The sequence below is a fragment of the Mesitornis unicolor genome, unplaced genomic scaffold (genome assembly GCF_000695765.1).
Source record: "Mesitornis unicolor isolate BGI_N332 unplaced genomic scaffold, ASM69576v1 scaffold24057, whole genome shotgun sequence".
Taxonomy (NCBI): Eukaryota; Metazoa; Chordata; class Aves; order Mesitornithiformes; family Mesitornithidae; genus Mesitornis; species Mesitornis unicolor.
In genome coordinates this window covers 43735-59139 of record NW_010198057.1, presented here as the reverse complement: position 1 = coordinate 59139, position 15405 = coordinate 43735, and the positions used below count along the sequence as shown (strand labels likewise).

Here is a 15405-nt window from a genome sequence, read left to right as displayed (position 1 = left end):
GCCTTTGGATTTCTGCTGGGTCCGGGCCCTTGCAGCAGTAGGAAGGAGAAAGGCTGTTGCCAAGGCTGCAGGTTGTGTTTCTGGCACAGCACAATAGAGTCATTTGTACCTGTTAGGGAACAGCCCAGGTTTCAGCCTTAGCACTACGAAGCTCCTCACCTTTCCTTACTTGACTGCAGTGGAAGTTCTCTACCATAGACAGGTCTGACTTTGTTACCTGGGGTCAAGCCTTACAGCCTGCTTATGGATGCAGAATTATTTGATAGATGATGTAAATCTGATGGTCATTAGTCATATGGTGTGAGAGCCTTTTAAGGCAGAATCCCAGTGGCTGAAGGGTTTTGCTAACCTAGGAGATGGTTGAATAGAATTTTGGACTAAGAACTGCCTAGGTTGGTGGAGAAAATAATATTCAGTTTCATTCCTTGCTGCAAGTATCCTCAAATTCCTATTTCACAGGCATCTCTTTTGGGATCATACCGTCAGTGTGCCTGACATGTGAGTCTGCTTCAGGGAGCTTTGCAGCAGCAGCAGCAGCAGCAGCAGTGTTCGTTTACTGCTGGGCTCATCCCGTGGATTGTTTGCAGTGCCATAGCAACCCTGCTTGCTGGGAGCGCCCAGCAGAGCCAGCCTGCCCTGGTGCACACCAGCAGGCCTCAGCCAGGCCCAGGGTCTCTGCAGCTCCTGTGTCTGGTCTGCAGTCAAGGATTTCACCTTTGCAATGAGGTCATAGGCATGCAAAGGTGGATGCTGGCCCTTATGTATGTAGATCCAGGATGTGGTCGAAGAGGCTCACCACTGGTATGTAGCGCTTTGTAAAGCAGCTTGATGAACTGACTCTGTATCAGACAGGGGGTCTGATTCCAGGGTGGTTGTCTTAGAGACGGTGATACAAAAGATTCTGAGAGAGATTTTGAACTGCTAGGTTTAATCTTGCCTAGCAAAATTCGTCAGTCTGAAGAGAGAACTTTATGGCCTTCAAATGGCACCAAAAAAGATGGAATATTCTCCCAGAATGAGTGAGATTTGGTTATCTGAGAACACCCACAATTACTTTTTTAAAAATTTTATCCTATGGTTCATAATATGTGCTGTTCAAGGGTCCCATATTCTTACACAAATCTGTATTTTTCCGAAAACCAGCAAGCTTCAAGTAATGAATTTTGCAGAGAAAAGCTGAAAAGAAGTTAACTGATACGTATTACAATAGTTTAATAATACTTTCATTATATTTAAATCATTTGTGTGATACTGAACCTTTTAATGCATGGGTCAACATTACTGCATGTTCTTAGAGTTTGTTTCCTCAGGCTAAGTTATTTTATTTCAGAATATCCGGAAAGGTTGTCATGCCTCACTACTTTTTGTTTCTGTTCAGTAATCATAGTTGAACACGCTTGATTATATTGCTTGGATAACATGATATTTCATTTTTGTGTTTCAGAGCCTCCATGTATAACAGAAGACGTGTTTGTAAGTATGCTTTATAAGGCTTGATCGTTCGTTTTGTCATGCAACTGTAGAGCAATAAGGCACAAAACTTTTTGGAAACTGTTGTCTGGTTTCTCATTTCTTTCCTCTAAGTATGGAGAACTGAGTAATTTCATACAATTTTCTCAGACAGAAAAAAAGCCAACTTAGTTTGAAAATAATTAGGAAAAAAAACCAACCTGGATACCGGAGGATAAGGATGAAAATGGAAAGTGAATTAGGATGAAGGAAGGAAACAATCAACTGAAAGGTTCGACATGACAGGTTTAACAATCTTCTTCTTACTTTACCTTTTCTGCCCTTTGCTTATAGCTAACTGTAGGTTTCCTTGATGTTTGTATTCTTATTTTAAAGGTATATATATTTAGCTGTTACTTCATTTGAAATGACACTGCGCATCTTGCAACTTAGGTAAAGTTTGTCTCTTCCCTGTTTTGGATGCCTTTGTAGCTGTGTGTTTTAAAGTATAAATTTATTGCTATTCTAATTTATTGCTATACTAAAATATTATCATAAACAAAATCAAGACTGAATTCAGGTAGAGATGAATTATATATATAGCAGATATGCAGCATATGTATCAAATATATGTACATGAGAACAAACATATATTTATCTGAAAACTTGTTAACTGCACATTTACATTGCATTACACCTTGATTCTACAGGCTGCTTAATGTGACTTAGACATGTCTGACGCCAGGTGAACTTCACACAAGGACCTGAAGCTGTCAATGCTATGCAGGATCAGGGTTCTGTACTAACTTTAAATTTTGACATTTAAAGGTGCTATTTATTATATATTTTTTGAGAGTGGAGAGATACTTATTTTAGTGGGTGCTGAAATGTGAAATGCAAACCTTTCAAGATGGTGCTACTTTTACCCATGTTCAGCTTCTCTGTTGGTGTCTAATAATATTTCTGTGTTGCTATGTTTTTTTGTGATGGCAGTAATAGAGAAAGCTACCAAATATGATAGATAGATACTCATAAGTTTGTTTCCACAAAATATCTAAGAAATTGTTATACACCATTGCCAAAATTATTTTGAAATTCCTTTCAGTGTTAAAAGAGTGAAAGAAATCAGGCCCAGGATTTTCCTATTTGTACAAAAAATTGCTTTTAAAATGCAATTTTAAAAATTTAGCACACCTTGACCTCTAGTTGCAATTGTAAGGCAGCTTTTTCTAGTCATAAGTTGGACTGTGCAGCAGGAAAGATGGCATGGGAAGAAATTAAACAAAATGCTTCCTGACACAAAAATCCAAGCTATAGTATTTCATATACAACTCCATAGACTATAATGTGCAAACATAAAAGTGCAACTATACTTTCAAATGAAAATAAGGCTGACCACAAAAGAACCTCCAAAAACCAGAGGAAAGTATGTTCTGTATAGATGCAGTAAGATCAGTAAGTAGTAAAGCTTGCATTAATAAGATCATAAACATTTTATTGATTAATCAACCACTGTGTTTATATTTCTTGCTGTTATATGGGACTACAGAGAATTATATCCTTGGCAGATTAAAAACAAATGTTACCTGCATATTCTTAGAGCTTATACTTCAGCTAGTAATAAATGAACTGTTTTGAATAAGGGTCTTCAGATAGCCGTCTTCAGATTCACCCTTATCAGTGTCAAATCTAATTGTGCATTACCCAAACCAAACATGAGGCAGACTGCAGTGTTTTTCTAGTGATTTTTTTTGTTAACTGTGTTAACGCTTGCTGAATTGAGATTTCTGGATCTGACTGATTGATTAGTGACATTAGTGAGATGACTTTTTGTTGACTTCAAAATGCCTTAGGTTAGACACTTTGGTAAATTCTCCCACTTAATCAGTGTCCTATCATCTCTGGGTCCATGGTACTGCAACTGCATTGGACCATGAGCCTGTGTTCCAAAACCAGCATGATCTCTGTATTGTAAAAAGCCTTCCTTTCAAGCATTTTCCAGGAACGAGCATGAGCTGACTTGCCTGTCCTGTATCAGTCACAGCAGCAACCAGTAGAGCTAAGGAATAAATGTTGGCAGGCAAAGGCAGGACAAACACCCTCAGGCCTGGTTCTGACTTGTCATGCAGTGCACGGGGGCCTTCCTGAGTTCATATTAAAGTACATGAGCTCAAGATTTCTTCCTTACCTGAGTACAAGTTGTTGTTATTTAGGTTAGACACTGTGAAGTCTGGATCAATATACTGCCTGCCTAAAAGTGATACCATGTGCACTGTGCATAACCTCTCTTTAATGCTATTTCTCAGTAGCTCATTTCAATGCTATGAACTTAAGAAAGAGAAAAAAGGTTTGTGTCACAAGACCTTTGCTGATATCAGCAAATACACTTGATTTAGGTGCCTTCTCCTTGTGTTGCAAGGCAGAAATAATAGAATATCCAAGAAACTGAAACTATTAAACACTGTTCGGAAATATTCATTATACCGAAGACAGATTTCGGAAGACCAATGGAATAATGGTCTACTTTTACCTTCTGTTGAATTGGAATGGAGGTGGTGGTGGTATTGAGTGCAGTAGAAGTAAGATTTAGATCCATATTTATCTATTTGTCATTAGAAAAAGAAATCTATTCTACAGTTTTTGAGTCTTGTTAGCAGTATTTGAAATGCAGAGGTCAGAAAGGGTACAAATGCACCTGCAGATGCAGCCTTCACTTCTGATGAAGTCAACAGGAAGCCTCCCAGTTCTCTGATTCCAAATATGGCATATAATACTTGTTTGCTGAGCCAAATTATAGATCGGTAAACTCCCTTTAATTCCTAAAACACTCCTCAAAACATCCCCAAGCAGCAGTATGGAAGCAGAAACAGGCTTTGGTGAACTTTTATACGCCCCTCCTTCCCAGATGGGAGAGATAAAAGTATAACATGGGGAATTTCTAGGCTGTTGGCTTGTGCATATTTTTGTCAAAAGTAAACATGCAGATTTCCAGTATTTAGAAGTTGTTAGGTTTATGAAGGCTTTATCTGTAAATATCTTGGCAAAGGATTTACCTTCAGTTGTGTTTTTAAATTGCTAAAGGCCTCAGTGTCGTGCAATGGCTACTATATAACAATGATGCAATGATTCTATTCTCAAAAGTCAGAAATAACATTTTGAAAATGTTGCATGTCATATCTTCTGGAAAAATAATTGTTTGAAGTAATAGTGCATTCAAACCTTGTGAGCACAGATTAGTATAAGCCTTGCTTTGTGGTTTTGTCTCTCTGTAGGAAGAATGCTTAGCCACAGATGACATGCTTGTGGACTATTTTAATGAATTTTTGAGTCTTCCGGTAAGTACCTTACAGAAATCTCGTACAAAATACAAGAAACACCTTACTAAGATTGAGATAAGGCAGTTCAGCTTAGAATATTTTGCATTTTGCCACTGAGTAGTTAAATAGCTTTTACAATATATCTGTGTTTAAATGGTAGCAATTCTCATTGCTCAAAGTTGTTATCAGTGTCAGGAAAAATAACACAGTATCTGGATTCTGAGGACACATATTGTCTTGCAAATTTATGTATTTCAATCACAGTACACAAAAATAATACGAATATGGAATGAAAAAGACATGTAAATACTTATTTAAAAAGTGGAAGGACTCCACTTTTATTCCAGTATCATGACATGCCAGCATAACAAATGTTTGTTCTTTTACATTCTTCTGGCAATGCTCTCAGTGATTAATAACCACTTTACCTCAGGAATCAACTCTATTTCTCTTCCTGGCTGTGCAGACCTCAAAGCTGGTGCTCTCTTCCTCTCCTACTTGCAGCTAGAAGCATGCAGCCTTACATTATATTCTGTGTGCTGATCCTGTTGCTGTTAAACCACCATACCCACCATACACAGTGCCCTGTATTTAATCAGTTGTCCTATATTTTGCCCTTTTCCCCATCAACTACCCTGCCTCCCCACACTTCTGTGGGAGATGCATGTACTGTCCTGCTCCCTTGACAGGGCAACTTCACCCAACTTCATCTTAGTAGTCTTGGCCTTGACTATCCTCATTCTCTCTGTCCCCACACCTCACACTCATACTCCCCTGCAAGATGGCACAGACCTTTCCACAGTGTCACTCATGGCTCCCCTGGGGCCTCCTAGCTGATTTACCCCAAAGTGTCCCACAGCCTGTCCCCCTCCTCAACAGCTCAACCAGCTGTGAGAACATATACTCGTGTCTGCAACGTGCTTGGTAGGAATCACTGCCAGTGTTAGGAAGGGGCAGAATATTTCTTGATGCTCCTTGGAAGTAAGACTATGGTGCAGCCATTGTTGAAATAAATTCAGTGATGATTCAGGCTTACCAAACTGAAGTAGACACAGATGTGCTCTCTATGCCACATCACAGATTTGTGTAAGAGTACACATAATAGGAGTTGCAGAACTAAAGATGGTAGATCAGGCTCCCTATGCCAATTTTTTATCTCAAAATAGAATCTGGAGGTATTAACTGTGTATCAGAGTGTAGGTTTTATGCACAGCAGTGATACTAACTTCTCTCAGTACCTCAGCATTTACATGCTTTCACCACATTGCAGGAGTCTTAGGAATAATTTTTACAAAGATATGGAGACACAGATGGAAGAAGGTGTGTGGTGAGAGGGCTGGGGGTTTTTTTCTCTCTCTTTTTTTATCCCTTTGCAGCTGCTTTAGGGTATATGCCTAATTCCAAGTGTAACTATGTAGCATTTAAACCCAGGCCTCATTCAATGTGCCAGATTGTTCTTAGCACAGGGATACCATCCTCCACGCCTTTGCTGCTTATTTGGAAACTATGCTTCAAGTTTTCCCCAAATCACAGAGGATGGGGCGGGTAAGAAGTTCAGCCTGTTTAGTCTCTGGGTCTCCTTGGACATGCATAGATTTCAGGATGTCTATTAGAGGCCAAAATTCTCTGTGGCCTCAGAGGGCTCCTCAGCCGCAGTCCTGGCGCAGCTTAGCAGCTCTGAACTGCAGCGATAGTCCAGGTGCTCCTGACAGCTCTGAAAGCCCACAGGAAAGAGTTCACAGACACTCCTGAGTAAACACTGCTTTACGCTGGTAATCTTGGTAGGTTTCTAAGATGATACACAGTCTCTCTTCTATATATTTACATATCTTTATGAAAACAGATGCTTTATTAGCTATTTTTATCTGTAATGTTCTCATAATTGGTTTTATTTTCTCTTTGATCTTTTCCTGAGGTTTTACCATCTTCATGATCAAGCTCTATTAGTGTCTTAAGTTCTGTGGTTTGAATACCTTATATTCCCAACTTCCCTCTCCTTCTCAGAAGGCTTCTACTAAAACACCACATTGAAATTTCCATTGCTTTATTCTTCTTGTGCTTATACACTGTTGCCTGGAAACAGTATTACCCAGGTGTGCTAGTAGTTAGGCAACAAGTTAAACTGAAAATATTATGTGACTTGATACAAGAAATCAGGGGTAGCATATGCTTATTTTAAGAGACTGCCTTTGCATTGATTTATAATGCATCACTAGTGTACAGAAAATTGTGTCACTGGGGAATTGCTATAGCAGCAGAAGATTTATTTTTTTTCTTTAGTTTACAGTATATCCTCTGTGATAATGTTCAATACAATCTGACATGAATATTTAGGTACTCATAAGATCTACATACTGCAGTGAGGGATAGTTTGTACAGAAAAATATTTCTGAAAGATAAAATAATACAAAAAGCCCCATGACTGCATTTGTTGCCAGTAGTACAGTGATTTCACAGTAGCAGAAACCAATTACATGACATACATACGAGTTCCACTTTCCTTAGTAACTAAACTAAAATGAAAGATTTAAAAGAAACATTGGCCTGGAGACATTTCCATTTCTAGTCCGTTAGGCATTCCTAGAATTTGAATATTTCACCCATGTGAAAATTCAGAAGTCAGAAATCTCCATCCAGCTCAGTGTTGGAGGCCTGAGTAAGAAAACACAGTAAAGGCAACTTATTTCTTCTGTGCTCTACAAACTGGCTGCTACTCATTCCACTCCAAGTCCATGTTGAGGTCTCACCCCTGATTTTCCAGTTACCAGTGAACAGGTCCTGATGAAAGCAAACTCATCTTTGCAACCTTGAGGAGTTGCACTAGGGACAAAATGCTAACTGCACCTCAGCTGAAGCATTTCAGGAGATGGCACTCTTGGCAGCAAGTCCCTGGCTGTGCATTTCCCTTGCAGCAGAAAGCTACCAAGTGACCACAATTTTATCAACTTCAGATTTGAAAGCCATTCTCACTGTAAAAGCTCTCCACTGAGTAGTCTGGAAATCAGGATTTGATGATCAGGTGATGATTCTGAAAACAATTAAAACTCAAGTAATAAAATTTGGCCCATGCAGTCTTTCTTAAAACAGAATGGTCCTGAAAACCTGATGCTGTCAAGAGTAAAACCAGGCCTGGCCTACAGGTAGCAGATGATGGAAAGGGCAGAGAGCAAAAAGCAATCCACTTCGCTACACAGTTCAAGCACTTCTCTGTTGTCAAGATGGCTGTGAGTAACTCAATGCATCAATTCAAGGCATCAATCCATGTGCATTAGTTTCCTCATCTTTTTCAGATATGTGAAGGGAGGCTGGAGGTGCCAATATAGCCTCCTTTGAAAAGGCTTTTACATCAGTAAGGCCCTACATGGATGTTCTATTGAGTTTTACCCAGGGCTAAAACTTGTTTGCTATCTTCACCATTCAAGGAAGCAAAAGAAGCTCTCCTGACTTTTTTCTTATTGCTAGCAGGTTTACCAACATGCTCTACTCATCTCTCTTAATTAGGTTATGGTATGTGACTGTGACTTGTGTCTTACTCATTAGTGGGAGGGAAATCCTGGACTCATTAAAGTCAACAGGAAATTTACCATTGACCATGTGCAGTGTGAATTTTCCAGGCACTTCCTAGGGCTACTGAAATTCTCTTCTAATCTCGACTCTCACTGACATTTATTTATGACACACACATACCCATCTTAAGGAAGTTTTGGCAAAGATTCTGGATGAGGTCTTTATTCATTCCCACCCTTTCAGGGCCTTAACCTAAGAGGTGGCCAAGCAGTGGTCATTCTGTTTCTCTTGGGATCAAATGACCTTACTCGAGGTGGGATATGGTAAGCATACTTAAACACTTGTTAAGTGTATCTGAAGTTAAGTATATCTTAAAATGCTTAAGGCAGAGAACAGTGAGATTTGGATGTCTGAAATCCTGGCAACATGGTGATGGATGCTGTTTTGGTTTCTGTTTTGGGAGGAGTGAGAGAAATTTGCCTTCCCTTCAGTTAAGTGTATAACTTCAGGTTTCAGAATTATGTATTATTCTTCAGCTGAAGCCATATTCAATATGCATTTGACAGCTAAGATATTTCTTTGCTGTAAAAAATGTGCATGCAATTGTTTATTTATTTAATAGTATGGCTATACCACAGTCTGAAAACAGCTTTTTGTGTTTTGCTTGGAGATTATTTCTGAAGTTGAGATGACTACAGTGAGTTGCATTGGTCATACTGACTTCAAGGGGAGAATTGTCTGAGAGTGAAACAGTTTGCAAAGTCTGTAGACATCTTAATTGTTGGTATTCTGAACTCCTTGTTGATCCTAATTACCATGCTGAATTGATAATGTATGAATCCCAAGCTTCGAGGCTCCTGCCAAACCCAATTTATGTTTTCTTAACATCTTGAGGTATAATTTGGCTCTGGAGTTTTCCCTCTCTATCTTCAAAGGATCAAAAATTGGCCCAGACTAGAGAGACAATGTAGGGAAGAATGCATTGATACTCTTAGTCTTTAGTTAGTGTATTTTACTTGTCTGTAAAAAGCCAAAGCACTTGCCAAATGTGGGGTAAGAAAGACATTTCTTAGTATATTAAATTGGCATGGATAATTTTTTCCCTTTCATTTATAGTGTAGGCTATCACCCACTCCTTAACATATGCATCTTCACTGAAGAGATTCCTTGTTATTCCAGTGACCTAGGACATTGGTGGTGCCATAAACCTCTCTCATTATTGTCCTGTGAAACATTGTAGGATTTTATGGCACTTGATTTCTGTGGGAAAGGTTTTAAGTTCTCTACAGGGTATTGAGCAGGGTTTTTTTTTTTCATGGCTTGTAATGTGGGAATGGTTAGATTGTATGTTTTGCTCCAAAGTTTTGCACAAACTGAGAGGGAAATGTATTGACTGATCTTCTCTATCTTGTACTGTAACTGGGAAAATGCTTCCTACAGGAAATCAGGTTAATTTTTTTATGTGTTCCCATTTGATTTTTGTCATAACATTGTCACTTTTTATTTATGTTGCAAGGTTGAGTTAAGATGGTCAGGACCTACCTCTTATTTTATTATGCTTATAAAAACATTCTGATTTAACATTCTAGTTTTCTTATGTAAGCAAATGAAATACGCTTCCTCAGAAAGGTTTAAATTGTTCTAAAATGGTTTTATTCAATAGTTTGATGAGATGCTCTGTCTGGTATAATTTGAGATTTGTACAGAATCATAGATCACTCATGCTGGAAGGGGCTTTGGGCAGTCGTCCAGCCTCCTGCCCAAAGCAGGGCTGAAGCTGTAGTGTTGACACCTGGTTGCTTGGCACCTTCTTCAGTTGGTCGTGAAAATCTCCAACAACTGATTCCATTGTCACTCTGGATAGTGTGTTCCAATGTTAATCTTCCCACAATTACCCTTTTTCTTATATACAGTCGAAAACTCTACTGCTTCAGCATCTGACCATGGTTTCTTGTCCTCCTTCCAGGCACCTCCATGAAAAGCCTGGTTCTATCTTCTCAGTAACCTCTTTGTAAGTGCTGTAAGACTGCTGTTAGGTTCTCCTGGAGCTGTCTTTTCTTCAGGCTGAAATCCTGTTCCCTCAGCCTCTCCTCACAGTGCAAGTGCTCCAACCTTCAATCATCTTGGAGGATATCTGCTTGACTTACTCAAATTTATGAACATTGTTCCACTTCTTGTAGTGGGGACACAAAACTGGATGCAGTATTGCAGATGTATTACTAGTGTCAAGTAAAGGGCATCTACTGGCTACTCTCTGACTGCTACAAGATGTATACATGCCTTTTGATGTTCCTGGAGACAGGTAACTACACCTTGGTCCAAAACCCAAAAGTCTGGACTTGAACCATCTTTTTCAGTCAAGTACATAGTGTATGAAGTCATAATCTTCTTACCCCATGTGTGTGTTCTTTTGTTCCATTAGTACATTTGTCTTAGAAATTATTTGTAGTCAGACTCCCAAAATAACAGAACACTTTATATTTTAAAAATTGTCACTAGCATCTGTTTCACTACATGAAAGTTGCCATATGTTTTCTGTTTAATTAATTAGAATGTGTATCGAAAAACCTAGATCTAGAGTAAGTTACAAAGGATTAAGTAAAAGTAGATGCATGCAGTAAACTAATGTTGTCTTGCTTAGTTTTCAAGTAACATGGAACCAAAACAATCTGGTCACATCTAGTCACATAGCCCTATATTATGGAGTTTGCACTTTGCTTTTTTCAGAAGCAAGAGCATTTCAAAGCCTGAGAGACTGAAGCACCTTATTTCTTAGAATACTTCTTTCTTTTTCTTTTTTTAAAAACATGAAAGAATAAATTAAGGAAAATACATTTGAAGATTATTAAGGTTGCACAGTCAATCCCTTAAAAGCTGGTAGCAGCCTAAATTAGGCTTGAAAGTAAATCAACTGTATACATAGCAAAGTGGGAGGGGGTCTGAATGAAGTATAGAGAAATCTACTACACATAAAAGCATCTTTAAAATGCTGTTCAGTACATCTGGAGAAAAAGCACTAAAACCTGCAGTGTACCCTGGAGAAAATTAATGCCAAAAGAAGTACAAGGTGTCAGAGAACAAAACCAAGCCGTGATTTCAACTGAAGTTAGGTAACTAAACAGACTGATGCAGTTCAGTGCATGGCTGTGAGCAGTGGCAGACTGATGTCATAGGCACTCATCATACACTTAAGCCTCTTGCGTGCTATGTGCTCTGCCAGGCTGAGCCTCCACCATGAGACGTTCTGGGATAAGTAGGGAATGTTGTAAGCACATGTTGCAGCCACATGGTTTGATCTTGGGCATTGCTTTACAAGACGTTGATCAACAAAGGGGCTTCAAACAGAAGCAACAAAATATCTGACACTGACATGGTTACTTTGGACTTATATAGGTGTGAAGAAGAATAAAATTGGTCTGTTATATATTTCTGTATTGTATGTAGCATATATTCAGCAGATGAAGTACATATATTAATTAAGTCTATGTGTGTATATATATATGATATATGAAAAAGTTCAAGGAAATTAAAAATACAGTGCTTGAAAAAATAAAATAATAAGTGCAGGGGAACAACAACTGTACAGACATCAGGTGGGATCCTGTCAGGAACAAAGCCAAAAAGAGTTTTGGCACTGGGTCTGGATATGACTAGGATTTTATTCAGTTCTTAAACACAACATGCCGCCTTGTCCTACAGCTGAGTGTGGTAATGCTTATATGCTGTATATAAACTCATAACTGTTTCGGATATTCCTTCATTACTTCTGTAAAATTCATCCATATTTTCCCACTTCATTTCAAGTAAGAGGATTTGAAAAATAGAAGTCTGTTTGTCTTCCAGAAGAAATGCAGGGAAATACCTAATTTCAGAGCTCAGAATCTGAAAGGTGGCTCTGTTTTAATGTGTACATATGCACTGGATTTTTTGGAGTTCCAAAAGATACAATTACATATCTGAAGTTGAAGTTTGGTCTACCTCATGTATTATGCAGTATCTGACTGAAATAGGGATGTATAATAAAACTCATTACAGGCCATAGGTTCTGGTAGGTGTTTGACCTACAAATAGCAAGATGGTGAAAAGCCTTTCCTACATATGGAAGTCTTCAGATTCATCCTCCTTAAATGCATTTCACATTTAAAAGGTCAGCTTCATTGCTAATCTTTTCAGGGGTTGATTTTTTGTGGTAATGAATGGAAGAATAACACTGGAGATCTGATTTTATAGGTAAGTAGTCCTCTGTAGAACAGTTACTAAAGTCACTGTGAACTACATATTCTAGACATCTGTGTACTGGATCTATCATATGCATGTGAAAAAGAATGGTCTGTGGTCTAGAATGAGTTAAATTCTTGACAATTAAGCATAGCTGAGAGAAAAAGTTAGGAATGCATTGGAAATCCATACAGTGAAGAAACTAACGAAGAATGCAGAAAAAATACTGTTCTAGGCCTTGAACCTAAACTACAGCAAGCAAGAGACAGAAGCCTCATTATAGCAGCTTGCATTCTGTAGGATACATATATACTATAAAAAGTAAATTTCTTAAATGAAAGAGTTCCCTTATTACAATGTTATAAACTTTCCAAATTTCTTTTGTAGACTTTTGCCCAGCCAGTTAAGTTTAACTCTGACTTTGGGGTTTTTGAAGTAGTTAATGATGCCCCACAACGCCTGGAAAGCCAGCTGGAAAAAAATCTACACGATCAGAAACCTTCAAACCTCAATTATGATGTTCTAAGGAAAGCAGAGAATGATGGGCAGCTCTCCAAAATTCGCAGAGCTTCTCCAACCTTCAATATTGATCTAAATTACAACACTATGGTAAGCATCTTATAGCCCCTGAGTTTATATTTAGATCTTACTGTAGAGATACTGGCAGTAGTTATTGTTGTGTTTGGCTCAGTAGCTTGGGAAAAATGTTAAATTATGTTAGGAAAGCACGATGATGGGCCAAATTATGCCCTGCAATGCACATGTGTCTACCAGACAAGTGAATGGAGTTACACATGTACATCCTGTAGCACAGAATTTAGAAGATTCTGTAGGGCAGGATTCAGTTGTGTGGTCTGAATACTTTTTAGTAATAAAAGAAAAAATATTATGACAACAGTTACTTTACTAGTGATCCCTGGAATGTGCAAATTGACTGAAACTAATGCATCTCAGTCTTTCCTTATTAATTAATTTCCTTGTGTGGCTATGAGCTCATCTGTGGTCTGGCAACACGTATGTCTCTCTTCCATTAACTTCCAAAGGATTTACATGGTTAGCATCAATTGAAATGGCCAGAGAAAATAATCTTTGGCAACTAGAAAGCTAAATTAATGGAAAGATATGTTGGGTTTTAGGAAAAAAATTATTGTTTCAGACTTGCTTGGACACTATCATTTTTGGTATTCTTACTTGTTTACTTTCAAGGCTTTATTCAAATTGGGCAGGTTAACATTTGGAATTGAAGCTCTGTATGCACCTGAGAGACTATAAAACAGCATAATTAGTTGTGGGATTTTACCTTTAAACAACAGGTTTGGAGGAGAAAAAAAATCAGTGGGATACTTGATTTATTCCTTTCTTGCTTACTTTGCATTGGTGTGACTGATGTGACTTGAGTTCATTTCATTCAAGGCCAGTCTAAGGTCTTGATACATTTTTAGAGGCGGCTGCTCTAAATTATGTCATAGCTAGAAAGCTGAGAGAATAGCAAGGAGTTGTAACAGACTGCTGCTTTGCCCGCTATAAGCTTTATTGTTTTCAGAAAAGAAAACAGTATTGAGAGAGGTCAAAATGCAGTGATGATTAACAAAATTATAGTAATGTGAGATTGCAATTATTTGCATCTAAATGGACAAATGCTACAATAGGGCAAGGCTTACAGACATTCCTCCTATGTTAAATGATTATTTTCACAAATACTTTTCTTGAGAGCTCAAAATCAGAAGAGCTTTTCTTGATTTCTTATTTGCTTTCAGGATTCAACTGAAGAAATGTTGTGTGCTTTTGCAAGTGTGTCTAACATTGCTCTCTGGGATAACACCACATAATCGCAATTGTGGATGGCTTTTCTCGACAAACTCAAAGCCATCACCTTGTCTTCAATATTATTTACATCTTTCATGTAGTTTGGAGCAACACAGCTCCTGTATTATTTAAGTATACCTTACTTTCGCTGGACCATTTTTCATAGATTGGAAGCATTATGGCCTTTTGAGGAACAATATCCCTTGGTATACTTTCTTCTCTTTTTCTGTGAGAAAGGATGATGTTTCTTCTTACTTTTGACCCCTGCTTTACTGGACAAGTAACACATATGACTCATCCAGTTCAACTTGGCATCTCAAAAATGACCTGTCTGTCAAAACCTTTCACTGCAACTACACAGGGTGAAAGAAGTCAGCCTAATCCATTATACCACATTATGACTGAACCAGAAGTCATCCCGGACCAACTGCACCAAGAAGTTCAGTTCAAATCAAATAGGATTTTATCTTTCAAGCATTGGGGGATGCTCTCTCCTTTGCTTTGATTGCTTTTCTCACACTGACTGAAGAGACTGACAGTTGCTTTGAATGTGACATTGCTGCAGAAAGTCACCTTGGGTTGCCATTACTAGTGAAGATGACCTATGATCAGAGGATCCTAGAAGGTCTTTCAGGCTACAGCCTGAATTTAAACACATCTTGCCTAAGAAATACACCCAGTGGTATTTTTCTCTGTATTTTACTTCCCTCTCAGACTCTTGCAAACTTACAGATAAGCAAAAGTTCTCTGCATGTGCGCATGCACACTCACAAATTATTGATATGGAGCTATCTTCTTATGAGTAGTCAAAATAAACTTGGTGTAAAATATTAAGAAAAGAACCCTGTGCAGTTGGGTAGAATTGATCACAACTATGGAAAGAAACTGGCTGGCATCCCACATACCTTACTTCAGAGAAACCCCAGTTCAGCAAAGCACTTAAGTACGTGTTTAACTTTAATCAAGGGAAGTTAAACACATGCTTAAACTTAAACACGTGCTAAAAGCTTTGCTGGATTGGGTCCCAGCAAGGCCTAAGGCTGACTGGGTAAGGAAGCTAATCAAGGTAACAGAACCCATCAGATTAAATGTAGCATCTTTCTCTGGG

General features: G+C 38.4%; 1 protein-coding gene across 1 annotated transcript in view; it reads left to right on the top strand.

Annotated features, from left to right (window-relative positions):
* Positions 1 to 776: 776 nt before the first annotated feature.
* Positions 777 to 15405, top strand: part of RGS22 (regulator of G-protein signaling 22) — a gene marked incomplete at its 3' end in the record, with an annotated part of 54764 nt that continues 40135 nt past the window's right edge. The window contains exons 1-4 of the mRNA XM_010189009.1: positions 777 to 801; positions 1445 to 1473; positions 4722 to 4784; positions 12879 to 13100. Of these exons, the coding sequence (XP_010187311.1) occupies positions 777 to 801; positions 1445 to 1473; positions 4722 to 4784; positions 12879 to 13100 (339 nt within the window). The remainder of the gene's footprint in view (positions 802 to 1444; positions 1474 to 4721; positions 4785 to 12878; positions 13101 to 15405) is intronic.